General features: G+C 45.6%; 1 protein-coding gene and 1 long non-coding RNA gene across 2 annotated transcripts in view; both read left to right on the forward strand.

The window, feature by feature from the left end:
- The window catches only part of LOC135383348 (uncharacterized), a 499,267-nt gene that overhangs the window by 116,611 nt on the left and 360,866 nt on the right, over positions 1–21,790 (forward strand). The gene's annotated exons all lie outside the window — the stretch shown is intronic.
- LOC135383347 (uncharacterized) overlaps positions 1–21,790 on the forward strand; it is a 285,601-nt gene that overhangs the window by 95,789 nt on the left and 168,022 nt on the right. Inside the window, exons 3-4 of the mRNA XM_064612843.1 lie at positions 16,544–16,805; positions 21,275–21,407. Coding sequence (XP_064468913.1) covers positions 16,544–16,805; positions 21,275–21,407 — 395 coding nt within the window. The remainder of the gene's footprint in view (positions 1–16,543; positions 16,806–21,274; positions 21,408–21,790) is intronic.

Consider the following 21,790-nt stretch of genomic DNA (forward strand, 5'->3'; position numbering starts at 1 on the left):
GTCATCCAATGTCCATCATCACGTCACTCTTTGTCAAGCCGGACACTCTGCTGCAGCTTTTGGTAACCGTTTACGGAACACGGCGCTGACGTATTTCTTCGTCGAAGCGGCCCGCTGTTAACTATCAGGGAGAGATCGAATAAGAAACGAGTGACCGGCTAGATTCTATCCATGTCAGTGTGTGTGTCAGCTCCTGTTTGATGCGGACCTGTCGCTCGAATTGAGGAGTACGACACCATGGTGTTGCGTAAACTTTTGTTCCAAGCAGTACATCAAGCGGAGGACAAACTGTCCAGCAGCAGAGTTGGATCTGTAAAAGTCAAGCACAACTCCATTTGTTGGGTATATACGGTCACCGTAGTGCAGCGCACAGTTCCAACAATTTTCGTTTAAACATCTCCTCACATTAAGGTGACATCGAGACGCTTTTACAGCACCCTCCTGTATGCGATGGAGCTTCACGAGTCTATACCACGTGTTGTGATGGAACCGTGTCCAGTACAATATCGATGAGAAAACAAACAATGCCCTCGCACAGTTATCGCTGGTCGGTACTTCAGAGACACGTAAGAGGGAAGCAACGATGCCTCTGATGCCCCCGAATCGCACAATATCTTCTTGTGTGTGTGTGTGTGTGTGTGTGTGTGTTCTGGTTGTCTTCTCTGTCTCTGTGTCTTCAGGTTGAAGCAACCACATTTCCGTGAACTCCATGACGCACGCTGAAGTGCACACGGATGTAGGTTGAGCAACAGCCCAAGGGCTGTTCCTCAACGTACATCGCAACATTACATCGTACATCGCAACAACGCAGCCCCAGCTACATTTCCTGTTTAATCTTTTCGTGCTTTTCTGTCTTAGCTTCCTTTGCGTACTGAAATTTCAGTGTTGTTGTTGTTGGTTGATTAAAATAACAAGGGGAGGTTGAATTTGCGCAAGCGTATTCTGGCAACCCCTCCCCCCCCCCCCGAAAGAAAATAAACGGTACGATCGAACCACAGAACACCCGCAACAGTTCACCGGGGCGAGCGTCACGACCGCGACCACACAGGACAGAGCGCGCCGTTCACTCAAGGATCATAGTAATGTCACGCACCGTCTAGTATAGGGTTTCTAGTCCAGTTTTCACAATGAAATTGACAAGATCATTGAAGGCCGCGTCCCTGTGCTTAGCGTTCAATACGCCTAAGGCTTTCTCAATGCTGAGGTCCCTGTTGTCGAGATGGCCAAGGGTCCGCCTCAAGATGCCTCTTTGTGCGGCATGTTTTGGAAAATACACGATGATATGTTCAGGGTTTCCCACTGCCCCACACAGTAAATAGATGGGCGAGTACACCTTGCCGACTTTATGAAAAAACTGGCGACCATAGGGCACATTCAGGCGTAGACGATGCAGGAGAGTTTCTATGTGTCTGGGCGTTCTTGAAGGTATAGTAAAATTCAGCTCTGAGTCTAGCGTGCGCAGCAGTGACGGACCACTGTCGGCTTGGTGCCATTTTGTCCTGCGGATGTCATCAGTCATAGATTTTAGGAGAGATTTGATGTCCTGGTTAGAAAACGTGACTAGATGTTCTGTCGATGACAGGTGTGCGATATTCGCCATTTCGTCCACCTTCTTGTTACCACTTATGCCAATATGGCCAGGTATATACTGAAGAATGACGTCGTGACCGATGTCTGTGCACTTGCGATACGCTAACAGAATGTCCCGTACTGTTGACGCCGTACGGCCTCTTTCCAAGAATGATGAGACAGCTTCAAGGTCGGCTTTGGAGTCGCACTGAAATTTCCATTTCCTGCGCAATGGAAATTTCAGTGTTTTTCCTACCAAATCAACCCAAATTGTAGACTGAGGCGCCTGAATATTGTGGGGCTCCAGATGACCCGCACGTAAAAAAGAAATAAAAACGAAAAGTCATAATTGTACTCTACATCACGCTTCGGCAGGTAAATTGCTGTTGGTGTTATGCGGAAGACATACTGGGATCCCCAGAAAACGTGTAATTGAATTGTAAATTAAAAACTTACACCACCTAGAATCATGCGATCAACGGCATTTGTTCTAACTAGGTTTTTGTCACCTCCTGATGTGAACGTCATGTAACGTAAGTTTCATTATGTAAGTTTTTGCGAAGTGAATTCGGAAATTTGCCAAGTAAAGGTCACTTTTCTACACCACAAGTGTGAGGTGCGTGTGTAATATTCTCAGATTCATAATAATTGACAGGGATATTCAGGAGCTACCTCATCAGAAAAAATAGCCGTACATCATGCTCTACTGAGCTCAGAGAGGATAGCGCGCTACGAATTTTTCAGCGCAATCGTTCGCAGTCCGACGAAAGGAGGTTGGAAACCCAGCTCAAACCCACATCGCAGAAAGAGATAACACAGGCATGGCTTATCGCGTCCGGCTTCCGCTGGGATCATGCTTTCCCTCTCCCAATTTCAGGAACTATCACTTTTTCTACTATCACTCTGTGGGCTGGGTTTGGAACCTCCTTTCGTCGGACAGAGGGTGATTGCGTTTTTTTTTTTACTTTCGTGTTACCGCCGCGAAGCAACTGTGCCTATGAGCGGCGTGTAGATGTGGACAGATGGAGAGAGGACAACAGCAGGAAGGAGTGTACGCCATGTACTTGGACAAAATGTCTGCCATTAACTCAAAGTTATTATACTTTAGGACCAATTCAAGTAGTGGGATGACCGCAGAAGTGTGGAGGATGTCGGAGGGAAAAGAAAGGAGAAAGGATTCCACTGTGTTCAGGCCCTCCTCGGGGGGGGGGGGGATGTTCGTATACAATGAGTTAACGTCCATGGTTACCACTATCATATTGGTCAGATCTGAGAACTGGTTGTTGATAGAATTATTTTTCAGGAGAAAATGCGTGTTAGTATGCGTCCTGGGCCGACTTCAGGGGGAACTGTGCCGACATTCGTCTGGAAAGTCTTCGGAAACCCAGGGGAAACCTGAGACAGCACAGCCGGTGGTAGGATTCGAACCCACCACCTCCCAGTCAGCATGACACCCACGAGCGAGACGCCGTGATTGCGTTCAAAAAGTCGTTGCGCGTTATGGTCGGTGCTCCGGAAAGCATGAAGATCGGCTATTTTTTCCGATGAGATAGCTGCTCCTGAATATCAATGTAAATTATCATCAGTTTGAGTGAATTTGACACGCTCTTCATGTTGGTGGGGTAAAAAGTGATCTTTACTTGGCAAATTTCAGAGTTCAATTCGCAAATATTTACATAATTAAACTTACGATACATGACATTCATACCAGGAGGTGGCAAAAACCTAGTAAGAAGAAATGCCATTGACCGCATGATTCTAGGTGGCGTAGTTTTTTTTTTTTAATTATTAGAATCCAATGACACGTTTTCTGGGACGCCCTGTATACTTCTGGAGCTGTTTGTAATCGAATCAGCCAACACTCCGGCTGTAAAAAAAATCTCTCTCTCTCTTTTTTCATTTTGCAGCTTAACTTTTCGCTATCATTCATTCAATCGCCAATGTTAAGAGTAACCTATTTACCGGAGTTTCAAACAGCGAGCTTTAGTGCAAAGTACGCTATCGCCTTTGCGTACGTAAGTGATAGCATGATCGTTCTGCGCACTGTGCGAAGCTCTCTCTATTAACGCGTTCATGGAGTAGTTGGTACATATTCGATACATAAGATACGCAGCCAGAGACAAGTTGGCCCTATTCCGAGCTACCGATTGCGCGTGACCGACACTGTCGGTAGGCGAGGATCGCTCGCTCTCGATCGACATTGCGGGAACGACACATGCAATTTTTCATATTCCGACGGCGCGGCGTGCTTGAATCGCGAGGTGCACCGCACGAGCTAGCGAGTTGTTTGCATCCGATGGCACGTGATGCGTGATGTCACGTAACGACGGCACCGAGCATTTGGTATTTCCTTGCCTTCTAAACGTGTCGCTTGTGAACGACGCCATCGGCTGAGCGACCCAGTCATTTGGCCTGTCGATTAGCCGAGAGTATTCAACGGAGATGGCTGCAAGTTACTTCGCGTGGCTGCTATCGAGGCCAACGCGGTCGGAACCTATGTACATGTCGACCTGCCTTCAGCGCTCTGTGAGGCAGAAGCGGCCTCGGGCGATACCATATAAATGACCGTTGATGCGGACGGACTCCGAGGCCGGCAGTGCCCGTATCCCGAGTGTCCAGCATCCCGGTCGTCGCCACTTGCCCTATCACAGAGGCGAGCCGCTCATCCAGCTCAGAAATAGATTCTTTCGGAGGGAGGACCTCCTCCCGTCCCCCGCGTGTGGTGTGAGATGCGAGCTGCCTTGGCTTTGGTGGCGCTTTTCCAGTCGGTCCACGTCTCAAAGTTCCCATTGAACACAACTTCAATCAAGCAGTGGGATATTACAACAACAACAACATATATATTCTGATGATGAAGGGGGGAGGTTTTCCACTCTAGGAGTGGAACGCTACCCATAGCTAGGGGGTCTAATATGAGTGGTGACAATGATGAGTGATGACGATGAGAGACGACGGGAATGATCGGAGCGGCGATGGCGATGATGAACGTGATCTTGATGGTGGTAATGTCCGAGAGCACTGCTGGGGTCATAATGAGTTCTTTAGGCCTGTCGCCTCAAAAGAGCCAACTACATGACGTAAGGCTGCCCTGGAGCGGTGTCCCACGGGCCGAGGATTGGGATATTGCAGTCGTCACTGCTGCCGCGAATTTGAGATTTTTGTGGTGTTTCGTATCTGATACTAATTTACGCACCTTTCTCCACCTCTCAACGGGTTTCACGGCACCACCGCTGGCGTTCAAACGTGTAGCCAGCTCGCACCACTCCCTATTTCTGTCTTGCGATGTGGAGCCAGCGGACAGCCCACCCGTAAACAGATTACGGTGCTCCCCCACATAGTCGAGCACAAGGTGAAACTGCTCCGAGGTGGGACGTGAAGCGCGTACCGGTGAATCCCTCGCAGATAGAGGAAATTATACGAAAAAAAAAAAGAAGCGCAGCTTGTTTTTTTGCTTTTTTTTGCGTCGTTTTATTGCCGATGTTTGCTTTTATCTCAAATGCACAAAGTGATATTTGCGGATGCGCTCGTGCAATCGCTTTGTCGTCGTCTTCTGGGATGCGCGTGACAGTGACGTTGAACACGTCGACGGGCTGAACGATGGTAAATAACCCAAGCGCGCGATCGTAAGACGTAAACCGAAATACCAAAAGTGGCATGTATCGTTCCCGCCGCCTCGATCGCTTCGCCTACCGACACCGTCGGTGGTCCGGAACTACATGTTGTAGCTGCTCAACGGAATGTAAAGTTGTCAGTGGTTCCTTTGCCTTTGCCTTTCGCACCTCCGACTGCTTTTTACTGTATGTATTCACTGTCAGCCGTGGAAAAATTTGCTAGAGCGGGAAGCCGCTATAGAATGTAGCAATAATAATAATAAAAAAAAACACATTACACACATTGCTAGCTTATGAGGGTCGGAACGAGGCGGCGGTCGTCTTCTGGTGGTTCGTGTTGAAAGTTGCTCTTTTTCACGTTCCCTTCTGCTGAGCTCTCCCCGCTGAACAAGCGTGCGCATCGGTCAAACGACAGGATCGTTCACGCGCGGCTCGTCTGGAAGGTCCTAACGTTGTTTTCTCTAGCAAAAATAATTGGGAAAGTAAAGAAGGATGTTTTGCAGGTGTTTTTCACTGCTAAGATTCATAAGCCTCTTGTCCCGTTCAGACCTATAGTCTCTGAAAGAAGAACCTGGCAGAAGGAGCTAGGTGCGTACATTCAGAAAGGCCTACGTAGTTTGCAGATTGTGGATCCGTTTAGAGTACGTGACTCCATGGAAGTTGTGAAATTTTTAAGGCAAATGAAGGGTCGCTTTCAAATTTATGTCGGTTGATGTAAAGCACTTATATTACTCCCTTGCTACTGAAGGTTTGAAGTACTGTGTAAAGCTTTGCATTGAACAGAGTGGTGTTGTCGGCTTTCAAAATGAGTGTGGCGTTAGTGCTGATGACTTTGTAGAGTTACTCATGCTGTATCTAAAGTCGTTAAGGGTCTCTTTTGGCGAGCAGATGTATACTCAGAAATCTGGGGTGTGTATTGGTTCCAGCATTGCTCCGCTTCTGTCAGATATTTTTTTCGGGCAATTTGATGTTAGCATTATGAATCTTTGCAGAATTTAGGTGTAAAGAAGGTTTTTAGATTTGTAGATGATTTTCTTCTGTTTTTTTTATAGTGAGTTGGAAGAGAATGGAGTTCTTAATGTGTTTTACTCTCTTGGACAGGGTTTGGAATTTACACGTGAGAAACCTGTAGGTGGCAAGCTCCAGTTTCTTGACCTATGTATTTCTGAAGGTTCAGAACATATATGTTGGCAGTAGAAACAAAGGTCCAGAAAACATATGTTACCCTTTGGGTCGAACCATTCAAAAGTAGTAAATAATGGGATAGGATTGACCTGTGTTAGGAAGGCCCTCCAGAAATGTTGTGTGCATACCATGTCTGAAAGCGGTGTGCTACAGTTGAACCGCCTTGAAGAAGCTGGTTTTCCTCGGCAGGTACTGCTGATGATCCTCCATAGGTTGCTTACAGTATTGATAGTGGAGCCTCTGTTTGTGTGTCTTCTTGTGTCGTTGTCCCTGTTTTGACTGCTCCTTGTTCTCCGAGTCGTCTGGAAGCACAGGAATACCAAATTCTCGGCGCTGTCGTTCGATGACATCACACACCACGTGCCGTCGCTTGCAAACGACTCGATTGCGCGAGCGAGGCACCTCGGAATAGGGACCCAAGGGTTGGCAGACTTCACGCAACAGTTGCTAGCCAACAACTGATAGAAATAAATGCAACAGAAAATAAGGAAAACACAAGGGGAAGTGACAGGAAAAACTGGCTTGTTAGTCATTATCTTACTGTTCGGTGGTCAATTGATCAGCTACATGTGCGACTAGCGCTGTTAGACCACCAAACAGAATATATTGACTAACAAGTCAGTTTTTTTCTGTCACTTCCCCTTGTGTTCCCCTTGTTTACTGTTGCATCAGATTAATCCAGTTATTAGTAAGCAGTTGTTGCGTGTCTGTCGTCCCTTGTCTCTGACTGCGTATCTTCTGTACCTCTCTTTATGTTTTATGCACTACTTGCACTTATGCACTAAAACTCTCTAGTAGTGAGCTTTAGTGCATACGTCGCGTACGTAAAAGACCTTTTACAAACGCAAAGGAGATAGCGTACGATGGACTAAAGCGTTGGTGGCTCTGCGCTCTGCGCGCGTGCAAAAACATAGAGAGCTTCGCGCATTGCGCAGGACCACCACGCTATCCCTTACGTACGCAAAGGCGATAGCATACGATGCTCTGAAACTCTATTATCGTGTGTTGTAGTACATCGGAAGAATTCTACGAAAACGATACGATAAAGGAAGTTATCAAATCCAAGCTTGGCAATGTGATGTCACCCGTTTCAAAGAAGCAGTGCGATTGGCTTATCATGTAATATGTATCTCTGAAGTTCCGGCCGCTCTTCGTAGAGAGGTTAAAATAAACCTTTACATGATATTATCACGATGCACAGACCGCAGGTGTTGTACAGCAGGTGCTCACATAGCTTACATTGCTTGAGACCCGTGTGATTCAACTGCGGTTAGATAAATGTGAAGATAAAAAAAAGAAGATATTGTGTGATTTGGAAGTGTCAGAAGAAGCGTTGCTTCCCTCTTACGTGTCTCTGAAGTAGCGATAATGTGATAACTGTACGAGGGCGTTGTATGTTTTCTCATTGATATTTTACTGGTGAACTAAAGATGACACCTTTCACATCTATCACAACATGTTGTATACGCACTTGGAGCTTCTTGATCACACACAGCAGGGTGCTGTAACAGCGCCTGATGTCACCCTTATGCAAATAAATGTTTCAACGAAAATTGCTTGAAATGTGCGCTGCACTACACTGACCGTATACCCAACAAATGGAGTTGTGCTTGACTTTTACGGAGTCTGGTCCGGTGCTGGACAGCTGGTCTTCCGCTTCTACCAATTGCGCACATACTATGCCTGCAAAGCTTTCCTCCTTTCTTTTTTTCTTTTTTGTGCAACAGCATGATGTCAGGCTTGTAGGGATGAGACGGTAGGATGGACAATGGATGACAAATTATACATAAATAAATGTTGGGTAACACCTGTTACCAACCAGAGGAAAAAAAACGATCCGAAAGGCGCGTATCAGTGTAGCGCAACCAAAGTCATCCACACGCAATGATGGGTGCTTGAAGAGAGATGGCATAAAGAAGATTAAAGGAGCTAGGCGAGGATGATTCTGTACGTTCGGGACTTTGGAAACAGATGTTTGTTGCTGGGATGTTACCAGTACCCTTTGACTATCAACATCTTCTCACCTGATTTTCGTTGTCCTTTTTACAGCCTATTCAGGACTTCGGGTTATAGGAGGAGCTGGACCTGTTCCGTATTTCCAATTCATGCAAGCGGCATTTGGACCACGCGAAGTTTATGCGGAAGTGTGCAGAGGAACCCCCCCCCCCCCCATCAAATGGGGCTCCCAAACAAACCGAGCGGAAAACTTTGGAACCTTAAAAGAACCTGACAATGTTCACCCACAAATCAGCATTTAGAGGCATTGCCATAAGAAAAACAACGCACAACACGCGCCCTTCGATTTTCAATGCGCGCATCCCTCGGCGATAGGTAGAGGTTGCCTGCTTTACGAGACGAAAGGAGTCAACTGAGTGCTCTGATATCGGCCTCTGTACTAGTTTACCATCGCTTATACAATGATATTCCTTGCCTGGCACGCCACTGACCTCAGACCTCATCCCAAGCTTCGTGCATCGAAGCAAGAGTCTCGTGACAGCATGGGATTTGTTTTATTTTTGCATGCGCAACAAATTCTGCGAACTTATCTGTCTTGTAGGGTGTTTGAGATGCCGTACAGAGCATTCAACTCACGCGTTTCTTGCAAAATGCGTGGTATATTTGCGTTAACTCACCTGGTTGAGGGCCTCAACCAAAGCTTCAGTGTATCTCGTGAAGCCTCCGTTACAGGTTGGAAATTTGGAACCAAAATGGAACCCCGAAGAACCCAATATTCGTCAATGAAACTTGCACTAAATGTTTCGCTATGACACAGGCAACGTCCCACTAGAGAACGAATGCAAAGCGGCAACAACGGAGCGTGCTGCACGCTATTTTCTATTCCTAATACATGGCTTCTAAGGTAGCGGTATCAGGTGAAGCCTGCTTTACGTTTTGTCCCGAATTGCTCGACATGTAAACTCCGATTGCAATCGAAGCCAGCGGGCGGCGTCTCCAACCAAAGCAACCTGCAGGATGCGCTGGATTAGAACTTCATCCGAAATTCCCATACCCGTCTGGTAGGCGGTAAGGTCATCCAAGAAGTCTGCGACCGAATTTTTATCAGCGTACCCCGAGAAGTTAGGAACCGGTAAATTCAGTCGCAGGGGCGCTTGTGCCTGCGGCGTCGAAACCGACCCGGCATCAAGGCGTTGTGCCACCAACGAACATAAGTTCGTCATGCGTGACAAGAGTTCTGTCGTTATAGCGGAGTCCAACTGCGGCACTCCAGGTACCGTAGTTGACGTACCTTGGGACGGTGTACGGTTCATCTCCTCCATGGCTGGTGCTAACGGGCAGGAGCTGAAAAACTAAACCCAACAAAAACAACCGCAAAAATAAAGCGACGAAAAACACTCACCAAAACGGTTCCACGGTATCCCGTTCCGCTATCGAAAAGTTAGATTCTCTAACGCAGCGGCTCTGCGTCGTCCCAACGGCCGGGCGTATGAGCCGTGACCCCTAACGTTAGGCCCCAGTTGTGGAAACCCGTGTTTCCACAACCGCGGGGCGTCAGCCCGTCCGCCGTTCCCGCCGGGAAGACACAGCAACCACAATGAGTGAAAACAAGAAACATGTTTATTTACCTAGCTCGGTTGACAAACCCCCCGCAACCAACACCAGCAACGCTCCCGCTACAATACAATAGGTACAGCTCCGCCCATGCCCAAGGCCACATTCCCGACTTCCCGCAGCTTTCGTCCTTTTCAATGTTTCTGTATTAGATACGCCCCTCTTTTCCACAACGTAACTTCCGTTTCACCGGTTGGCACCCCAGCGCCATCTATTGGTAAGCGATGTTACTACCATGGTCCCCACAGGTTGTAGTATATCCCTAACCTTTGTGATGTCAGGAACATGTGTACAAAATATGTCGTTCCGAAACTGCGAAGATTTCATTGAAACTAAGGCTGCGTTCCAATACCCCGGTTAGTCGACTGCCTAGCGGTCTAACCGGAAGTGCCGCCATGTTAAGTCTCGTTCCATATCTCGCCAAGTCCGCTATTCAGTCGGCTCCCGCCTAGTGCGCATCGATGCAGTCTAGTTATACGCCTGACCATTTGACAGCCGGGATGAAGACGCGCGATGACGGTACCAGCGTGCCCGCTGTTTCTGCTGGCTTTAAATGTAAAGTTGCACATAGTGGTATGTTTTTTAAAACCGAGTAGAGAGTTGCAACACATGTTTAGTTGAACACATGAAGGTGACAGTTTATGCACGATGTCCTACAAACTTAGCGCACTAGAGTTCTGCTGCGCTTGCGCCGTACGCATTTCTTGCGTGAGCAACGAGATGGCGCCACAGGCGCCTCGACTAGGCAAACCTTGTTCCAATAGTGACAAGCAAAGGCGTCTACTCAGCTGCCTAGCCAGGCGGCTTCGCGGGCGCGAGGTATTGGAACGCAGCCTAATTTGTTACGAAGCGAACGCTTCGCCTCTGTGAAGCCAGAGGGCACTGAAAACAACACACTGCTAACTCTGCTAACATCATCTGGTATCCGGCAAGGGGAATTCAGGTTGCGAAGCAGACGACAATGCAGGGTAACGTCACGGTATCCTCCTCTGGATGAACCGCCGTAGTATGGAGCTCTTTTTTCTGTTCTTCACATTTCGGTTTCAGTTTGCTATTGTCATCATTAACGAACTAATTGTTCGCGCAAAATGAATGCAAATGTTGTATTCGGTACTGGGGGGGGGGGGGGGGGTTCGTGTTCGGCATGATGATCGCCTAATGTTTCTTCGAATCCTTGCGAAGTATATCCCTTTAAATGTATCTTAAGTGCTTTTTGGGGTGTTTGGTCCTGTATTTTATATAATTTTGTTTTCAAGTATATTTAGCTGTATTTTAATTATAATCGGCTCTCAGTATTTAGTATCTTATTTGAAATACTTTGGTGCGATATTTTGTACATGTCTGCCTCGAGCTATGCAGCTAACCAATGACTGGTGCAGGGAAGGCGAACCACGCAAGCGCAGCACTGCTGAGTTGTCGCCGTAGCTTTTCCAACGTGGCTACCTTCGTTGAAAGCACGTTGCCGAAACAAGTAACTCCAATTAAGGAGAGAAGATGCGGTGTGAACCAGGCATAACGCGGCACAATCAGTAGCGTTACTGTAATCAATTACTTTTCGAGTTATTTATGATTACTTCATTGCATTTTTGAACCATAAACTTTTCGAGTAGTCGGAATTCAATTTTGTGTAGTCAGTTATCGTTGTCAAAACAGTAACGTGATACTTTTGTTGGATATAAAAATGATACAACATAGAAATCTCGTTTACGCAAATAGCAAATTGGGGGAAGACAGCTTTGTAGTAAAAAGACAGCACATTTATTATGTAGATCGGGCACTTTACTTGACTTTGATCAATAGCCGGTTCGTAAAGTCTTCTTCTGCCACCCTAGCAGACCGTAGACTCTCCGGCACCTGACACATGCCAACATGACAATTACATGTGTGTCAGGACCATACATACTGTGGAGTCGAATGAGCAAAGAAACATATGCGAAGTTCAAAATACCGCTGTATATGTGAACGTGACTCAGTTCGAGGTCACGTGGAACGTGATATCCGTCAGGGTGAAAGACCCGCCACTGAAAGCCCAGTGCAAAGCCAGTTAAGTATACATGCATGGTAGAAAATAGACGAAGCAGTGCAGACGAAGCAGTAGACGAAAACATGTGCTTACAAATCCCAAACGTTGCCACACCAGAACTGGACAGCTGTTTCGACCTTCTTGAGCCTCTTCAGCAGTGCGCCAATGGGCAATGTTTGAGTGGGTGGGATGGGGTGATGTAGGCGGAAGGTGTTGTCAGCCTGCTCTGAAGTAGCGGCTCGTTGCGTCAGAAGGTCACGGGGAACGTCATATCCTCCCGCCAGGGCGACTCACTACTGAAAGCCCAGTGCAAACCGCCAGTAAAGTGCATATACAGGGAAAGTAGCCGAACCACTTTGACTGCACGTAGAACATGTGTTTACATGTCTCAAACGTTCCCACACCAGAACGTTTGAGTGGGTGTCGTCAGAAGCTCACGTGGAACGTGATATCCTCCCATCATGGTGAGAGACTCACCAGTGAAAGTCCAGTGCAAAGCCAGTGAAGTACATATAAAGGAGGAAGTATCCGAAGCTCTTTGGCTGCACGTAGAACATGTGTTTGCACGTTCCAAACGTCGCCATACCGGCACTGGACAGCTGTTTCGGCCTTTTTGGGCCTCTTCAGCAGTGCGCAGGTGGGTAACGTTTGAGGGGGTGGCTAAAAAGATCACGTCGAACGTGATGTCCTCCCGTCAGGGTGACAGACTCACCACTGAACCCCCAGCGCAACGCGAGTAAAGTACATATAGAGGGGTGAAAGTAGCCCAAGCTGTTTTGCAGCACGTATAACATGTGTTTGAAAGTGCCAAACGTCACCATACGGCCACTGGACAGCTTGTTCGGCCTTCTTGAGCCTCTTCAGCAGTGCGCAGGAGAGCAACGTTTGAGTGGGTGGCGTGAGAAGGTCACGTAGAAAGTCATGCCCTCCTGTCAGGGTGAAAGACTCACCACTGAAAGCCCAGTACAAAGCCAGTAAAGTTTACTTACAAGCTATATAGGCTCTTTCACACGTCAACATGGCGCAGGAGCAGGCACTGCCGTCACGTCTGCGTCACGTGATACCCCTTTATTATACTAGGGAGATGGGGGTTATGTTGATTCTAAGGACTTCACAGAAGCACATTTGCTGATGCTGACAAGTGGGTTAATCTAATCTAGCTGTTGGACCAGAAGGCGCACAGCATAGCACATGCTGCATTATATGGTGTAGCGGACCTGCATAGATATTGAGGCAATGGGGAGTTAGAAAGTGAAACTTTGCGATAAAGAAACATTTTCAGTTCTAGCGTTTCAAGTCACTTGTAAAACCAGACTCTAAAATGATTATATTTAGGTCTGTGTTAAAATCATGTTGAAGGAAACAGGAGTTGGCCGCTTGTGTATTATATCTTCCTTGTAGCCGTAAAATATCTCACATATGGAACAGGAGGATTCCCCTATATATTGCACATGGCGTTTCTTGCAAAATGTGATTTAACATATGTTGTATGTGTCACAATTTAAAGAGTGTCTACTTTTAAATGTGAAATTACTAGCATTACTGTCAACTACGGAACAGGGAAATATGAATTTGCAAGTTTGGCAACGTGTTTTGCCGCAAGAAGTACAGCCTGGGACAACCTCGTGTGCGTACGGAAAAACAAGTAAATTGCGGACGTTGCTTTGACGACGAAACACCACGGTAGGTATTATCCTTGCGGGAAGACGTCTTAATTTATTATCCGCATGAAGGGTGTTGATATGATGGTTGAAGATTCACCTGCAGTTATTAAGGGACTTGCAGTAACGTGTGGAAAAGATTAACGTGGAGCATTTAGTTTTGGGGGCTGAGTGTATGAGGACCCTCTGTCTGTGTTGCTTTCTGAAGAGGGTTTGAAATTAATGGGCGTGGGTAACCTCGTAAATCAAGGGATGCACTCCAAAAGACTCCATGTGCTGTGTTCTCAAATACCAATAAATAAATTTGCATAATTTGGAGATGCCCGTGAGCCCATTCCAAAGAAGATTCCTCCCCCTTTGTCTGCGGAGTCTGACTATGATACCAGTTCAGAATAGTATGTCTATTTTATGTTCCCCTCCCTCTCTCACCCCTCTCTTAGTCGTGTCCATTATACATTTCTGCACATTTTAAGTGTGCTGTACCAAAGGAAGCGCAGACCGCGCGCGAAAGCTAGCCAGTAAAAGCTAGCTGGTGCTTTCAGTTGGTGAACTTCAGTTGGTGGTGTTTCAGCTGCGTAGTAGCTGTACCGCAACAATTTAAATTCGTGGCGGCACGTTAATCCCTCGGTTTGTATGTGCCTGTATAGATTTGAAAGCAGGAAAGGGTAACGGACCAATTTTATTTTCGTTACCGTTTCCAATTTTGTTACTACTGCATTTCGGTTTCGGCTATCCGTTCCCCATTCCAGCCTTTCAATGTCGTTTCCGGTAAAAGAACCGCTGTTACGGAGCTGCGGGATGACAGCCCGTCCGACTCTCCCAACACCCTGTTTTCCTGAAGTGCTGCTTCGGTGTCACGTATACACACTACAAAAGTAATTTTACGTCTTTGGGATGCGCACATCATGCAATATTAAAAAAAAAATTGTAGGAACATGTCTTCCTTCTTCAGTCACTTTGAGTCCAGCAACTCAAGATGGGCGTGACCTTCATCCAATGCCATATTCATAGGCGGACGCTCTCACTAGTAAACAGTACTGCCATAGCCGCGGTGAAATAAAAACAAAAGTAAAAAAAAAATCGCAGTCTTTCGTCCTCGTGCTGTGGTGGAGTAGAGTGCGTGGGGTCTACGTTGTATAAGTCTCATGTGTTCATATCTTGCTGGGACGTGTAGGTAAGCAAGCGAAACACCCTCGAGATCCATTATGCGCTTTGTTTCCATGCTCTCGTGTAGTATTTCGAGCATTGCAGGGGATGGAGTCATCAAAAAATACCAAAATAAAATGAAAAGTCACTCAAATGTCATCGCACAACAGGAATAACCATTACCCGAATCCAACACCGAAAGACAATTTTCGTTTCCCTTTCTGTTTTCGGTAATGGAGGACTGTGGTATGAGTTTCCCCTTCCATTAGGAGGACTGTGGTATGAGTTTCCCCTTCCATTATCGCTACCATCGCCAATTTCGGTAATACACCGTTTCTGTTTCCAATATCATTACCGTTCCCTGTTGAAAGTCCATTGTATAGAAAACGTTAAGTGGCCGAGAATAAATGCACCTCTGTGTCTGTGTAAAGGGGTTAAGAAGAGCGCAGGCGGAGAGTAATACAGAAAGGAAGTGGGTTTGCTCTTCTTACCCTGAACCAAGTAGCCCAAAAAGGTCTTATTATGTCGACATGATGTCGGCGCATATGACCGGCAGTCATAGAGGCGTGGGCTTCATATAACGACAAGCGATGGCAGTGCGACTATAGCCTTCCCGACATCCATCTTGGCGCGCTAGGGGAATTGTGAAACCCTCCTTGAGCGCGGGGGTTAACTTTGCAGTACCTCACGTTGTACATCTCAGCACCTTTACAATACCGGGAAACTGACAGCAATATAAATATGGCATACTTTGGTAGCTCTTTTGTAAATGCGTAGTATTTACATACACGAAGAAGTAAAATTTCACTCTCAGCAGCTCCCGACACGGCATGCAACTCGCAGGCAACTTAAACTGAAAGAGCAACAATGTTATTGTATTCGGAACCCTGGAGTTGCCTTACAGTTAAAATTGACAGTTTATATCACTGGAAATTGACAACTGTACTTGAGAACATGTCTACGTAGAGGAACAACTCCAGTTCCAGTGGTATAATAAGCGAGACCCGATAGGGGAATTCCTCTGCGCGATGTCAGCTTGCTGGTTCTCCTCTAGTGTGTGACGCCACCGCGCTGGTTAGTCCTGAGTGTCCCTTAACGTGTGATGGCACCCAGGCGAACGGGGCAGACCGTGAAGATGTCGCATCGACGGCAACGTGGCCACTTATTGCGTCAGTCATTCAAGAACGTAATGAATGCCAAAATGTTGAAACATACTAGAGTGTTCTTGGCTCCATAATGCCTCAATAACTCTAAATTCGTTCCAGGAGCGCTCACCACCGATGTCGTAATCCCAATGACTCTGCGGTCCTCAAAGCGTCACAGTATCGGTCGACGTCAATTCGCACTCCTCGCACCTCTTACCTTACTCACGTAATGCCAATTAATTGGGGCCCCTGTGTGTCCTGTGTTACATTTTGCTTCTTCCCCTTGACCCCGTGGATAACGTCCTTGGAAGCGGCTTTGCGGTAACAAAGTGCTGCTCCTCCAAGCATCCCGTTCACTACGCCTGCCTTCACTCTTCACAGATCTGTTTTGCGGCTTACCTTTTCGCGTCAAGCAACGACAAACCATGCTGAATGAGAACGTACAATCAGTCGTCCCACTGAAGCCCCCATAGCTGTACGCGTAAAAATAAAAACACTATGCAGTCACGTCATGCGGGTGTCTTACGCAATGACAAACTCGCTTTCTCTTCCTGATCCATTCCAATGTACAGATCTGCGGAAGCTGCATGTCCAGTAAGCCATATGTTGAGTGCACTGTCGTTTCCATTGCAGCAACAACAACAACAACAACAACCCAGGCCCCTCTGCCAGACACGCCCATCCTGTGCACATTGAGCAGGGCAGTGGCCAGCTACCAATATCCACCGCCAAACACCTGTAATTTAATCTTCATCACACATGTCTACTGCGAGAATTTTAAAGACGCCTCGCCACGTGTTCAGGGCATCTTGACAACTCCGTTCAACTTCTTCAAGAAGATGGCCCTCGACCCGAAATATGGCCAGACCAGATTTGGAATTTCCGTTCATGAAAGGTAACAACTTTGGAGTTTCGTCACCATTCACGAAAGGTGCACCGCCATATCGTGCTATACAGGGTGTTTCTTTTTATCTGTAACAAATTTTCATAAGAACGTTTTTCATTTCACGCTTTTACTTTTGCCGTTGGATTACTCGACTGGGCTGCCAGTAGGCAACCGTACTTTTATCTCATTTACTAATTAACAGATATTTTAATCAACCTTCGAATTATTGACTTTAGGGACCACATATGAATTGCGATATTAAAGCCTGAGATTGTACGTAAGTCAGGACTGAGATATCGACGTCACTGTCGCTCTTTTGCCGATCACTTGCGCTTTGCAGCAGACGGCAGAGCTAACATAGTTAGGTCTGTGGCGCGAGCTGCGATTCTGTGCTTCATCAGTGGTTTGAGCGGATCATATGGGGATTGGGCTGTAATATCGCAGTTGCAATGTGCTCCCTCGAGTCAATAATTACAATGTTGATTGAAATTTCTATATTAATTAGTCACCCATTTGAGATAAAAATACGGTTACCTAGTAGCAGCCCGTCGAGTAATCTAATGACACAAGTAAATGCGTCCTAAGCCAATTCCCATTTTCCAGAAAGTTTTTGCAGGTAAAAAGAAACACCCTGTGTATCTTGCTCCTCTAGAAAACCAAACGAAATTTATTACCACCTGTTCACCTTGTCGAATCATACGTCCTCCCGTGAACTTCTTCCAGGCACCATGAAATATGGACACTGTGCCATCTGTGATATGCGCGCACAAAACGATTTCGGTATCACCATAATATTTATAAGATAATTTAAATTTTACCTGTTAAAATCATCACTTTTCTCAACAAGCATTATTGATAACGGTATAGAACCTCTCCTTAATGTTCTTCCTATCTCGCTCCTTCGGCAACCGCCACGAAACTCCTCAGGTAAAATGACATTAACTAATGAAGACGCTCGATAGTTTCCAACACAAGAGAAGCTCTCTATTTATCGTCCCTCTTTTTGTCATCAGGCTCATGCTCAGACAATGCTTTCCAGAGTAATCTCGAGAACTCCTCTGGGTGGCACTTTTTCCATAACCATGATGTCGGCTAACGCGTGGGGATTACCTGCCTGATGAGCATGAGCTAGGATATGAAAGAGTTGTGTGTACCGCTCTTTTATTTGCTGATCACGGGATTGTCCTCCAGTGGGTGTGGCGCGGTACCACGATAAAACACCGTGTTCATAGTCAACCGAGTGAAATGTACTTTCGATGCTAGCGCGAAATTTTAAACCGTTCTTCCTCGCTCGTGAATGTGGGGTTCGGGGCAACTGGGTACCCTACGCTGCGTCGCAGAAGCCTCCTTCCTTCCGGTCTACCCAATCAACGTTCTCACCAGATGACCACCACCCGTCTACCCGAGCTGAAAATCGTTTCTGAGCATGTTTTAATGTAGCAGGTTAGACATTTTGAGCACATGTTTCTTCTTCGTTTTTTACCTCGTATTATGAGCTTACTATCTTGAACTGTCACGCACAATATTTCATTTCGGAAGCGTGCATGACCTGAGAAAATTGGATCTCCAAATATAAGCGCTGCCGCGGCTCTCTCGCCCAACTACTACTCGTGCGTCATGACGTCATGTCAGTAGAGGACTGGTAGTTGGCTGCCGAGAGTCGTCCGGCTACCGAGAACGACCAGTGGAAACGCGGGACGGGCGTCGCAACACACAACAGCAGAAAGATACGACGAATAAGGAGGCGCGACGCCTCACTATTAGATAAAATATATGGCGACACAGAGCGGCGGACCCCTTATGAAAATGATTTTCCATTTTCTATACAATTCCAATGGATAATCTATCTCCTCTATCCAGTTCCAAGACACTAGATAGAAAGTTCATTGAGAGTGGATAGGTACTCTATCTGTCATATTCTATAGATTTTCTATACAAACATCGCAAACATAATTCTTTCCATTCTCAATCTCTTCTGTATACATATAAGCGAGTTCATCAATAAGTCTGGATTTTGGGCCACGGTGCAGTATGACTTCATGCATGTGGTATAATATTGTTAATTACTCAACTAATAATTAAACAGCATAACTATTAATTGTAGTGAGCAGAATTATACTATTTATTAATCATTATTAGCTATATCCACTATTTTATCAATTAAGTAACAGAATTTTTAACTGCGATTAACTCTTATGAATTGTTACTATTGTTTATGGAATAAGGCTGATGATGACAATGATCTGTGTACTTTTTAAATATTTTGTGCAACGAAATAATGTACTCAAATGAACAGTAATGTCGTCATTGTAACAGATATGCAGTTTTCACCCATTGTAGAGCGCATTAATACTGAGTATAGGCACCGGCAGTGCGAATAAAGAAAGAGGAGCGTATATACAAACACTGATGCAATTGATTTTCCAGTTTATATGCAGGACCTATAGATTATCTATCGTGGCAGTGTGAACGTTGTACATGGGAAGTAGACAGAATCCGTATAGGGTTTAACTTGTAAACTCTATACACTTTCTGTCAACTTTGTGCATGGGAAATAGACAGAATCTGTATAGGTTTTTTACTGGTAAACTGTATACACTTTCTATATAGTATTCAGGAACTAGAATGTATAGACTTTTTATACAGTCTGTAAAGAGATTATGCTTGGCACGGAAATTCCTATTTATCGACATGTTGTACTAGTTTTTTTTTTCTACGCATTTGAATAACAAGTGATGCATATTATTGGTGAATGTGTGAACATGATATAAATGTCAATAGCAATATTGTGACTTGTCACTTCAGGCAACGCGAACATTTATTGGTTGCTTTTTAATATTGCGCTTGATACAATGCTGCTTCTACACTGTCAAAGGAAAAGGTGCGTGTGTACAAAATGGGTAAACCAGTTCTGAAGTAGCAGTTTTGTACCTATTTCAACTGTATTTGCCACGTTTGAACCATGTGTAAGGCATAGATCGTGGCAAGTAATTGTAGTATACGGCGCTCCACACACCCGCAACGTGCAGCACCACATTATTTTGTTGTAGAGATTCTGTTGGTTTAGTTCCAGAGTAATTTAAATAAGAAACACAGTCTTCAATGCAGTAATATATGAACCAGTCTGATGAAATATTTTTTGTGGCTGTTATTTGCTCCCAAAATAACAATCTATGCGTGCCGTCCTCACCCCTGCGGTCGCATGTCAAGCGCAGACGGCTCCCCATATGGCCAAGCCATTTCGTTGCATGTTGTATTAGTATCTGTTTCTTTGCAAACACGTCACAGGTTTGAGCGTGTGCAAGTATTTCCCTCGTATGTTTGTGTCTGTTTATTCGTCTTCTTCTTCTTCTTTTTTTTTTTTTAGTGATTTGGATTAGGAAAGCATTTTTCTGGTGTAGTGGTGAAATAAGTACAACATTCCTGGTTATTGAGATACATGCATCGGCTATGTGCAAAGCATGCGTAGCAACAAGTTATCGAAGGTCTAAGCTGTATCTAAATGAGACGAGACTCTTCATATTGCTTACGACGTGTTGTCTATTGTCCTGTCTAGTTTCTATAGAAACTGGTCTCCAAATATACATTAGAAATGGATCAGGATTAGATAGAGGCTGTATATAATTCCTTTAGGTATTGCAACTACCCTGTTTACAATTTCTGTCAATTTTCTCCATCCACTTTCTATACGAAGTGGGGGCCATTTATTGAAAGGAACTACATTAAAAGTAGATAAAAGTTGTATATACCTCCAATGGACTTTTAAACCACCCTATCCACAGTTTTCTATATAACTTCTATAGAACCTAGCCTTTATTTTTCATAAGGGACGAGGGAAGCAGCTTTCCTGACTCGCGAGAGTGACAGTCATCTTGTGGACCAGCACTGCGTGTTGCACACGTACTATTTGTGTGAATGTATATCCAGGGGTTTGTAATGTCAATTTCTACCACACCTGTAATGACATCACCATGAGGACACCCAACGACTGAGTTTCAAGTATAACAGTACATTTTTGTCACCCACTAATGCTGATAATACGCTGATGATGATAACCTAACCTAACCTAACGCTAACCATGATGCGCCGCGATCGAGCATCTCTTTCTATTGGCTGCGTATCATTTTCATTTAGCATACAACTCGCATGGTGCCAGTAGAGGGCTCTGACAGTATCACGACGTGCCACAATAATTCTGCCAAGTTGAAGAGTAGCGTTCACTCAAGGAATGGAGAGCCCGAGAAAGGTGGTGTTGTGGGTGTCACCAAGGAACAAATCGACGTAGGAGTGATACGTGGTAAAGATCACTTTAGTCACGCATACCGCGACCATGTTCTCATAAGCTATGCTCTCCCTCTAGAGGAGGCCCCCGAACCGATCCCAAAGAAAGACAACCCATAGCGATGGCATTCGTGTGGACTGCGTGCACTTTTTTCGTGTGAAAATCATGCTCCAGTTTCTTTCTTGTGAACATGCAGATATGCCACCGAGTGTGGAACAACTTTCAACACCGACGCTGAGCTCTCGGCACTCTACGACGCCAATATCAAGCACTATGGTCTTCTCAGTGTCACCCTCCAACCTGACCAATCGGTGATCAACCTATTGCAGGTACTTGAATTCATACTGAATCCTAGTTTGCTCTGGGCTATGGTATGGAACGCTGAAAATTGAAAAAAAAAAAAAAAAAAGACACACGAAAACCGAGGTTCATGTCAGTTTACAGGATTCCTTCTATTTTCCTGTCGCTCTTCCTTTGGTTCCGCGGCAAACTGTTTGCTGCTTTGCTGGTTGAGCCAAAATCGATCGATCTCCTGATCAATTATTTGCAGTCGACTTCGAGTCGGGGAACATACTTGTAGACGTCACATACGCTCTAATTATTACGGTAGTTAAAGTAACGTGAGCTTGTTTGTGCATATTACCTCGCGGTACTTTATACGCGCTACTTATTCTTCATACTTTGAACAAGTCCTCTGCATTTTCCAGTGCCT

Source organism: Ornithodoros turicata, chromosome 2, assembly GCF_037126465.1.
Source record: "Ornithodoros turicata isolate Travis chromosome 2, ASM3712646v1, whole genome shotgun sequence".
In the NCBI taxonomy this organism is placed as follows: Eukaryota; Metazoa; Arthropoda; class Arachnida; order Ixodida; family Argasidae; genus Ornithodoros; species Ornithodoros turicata.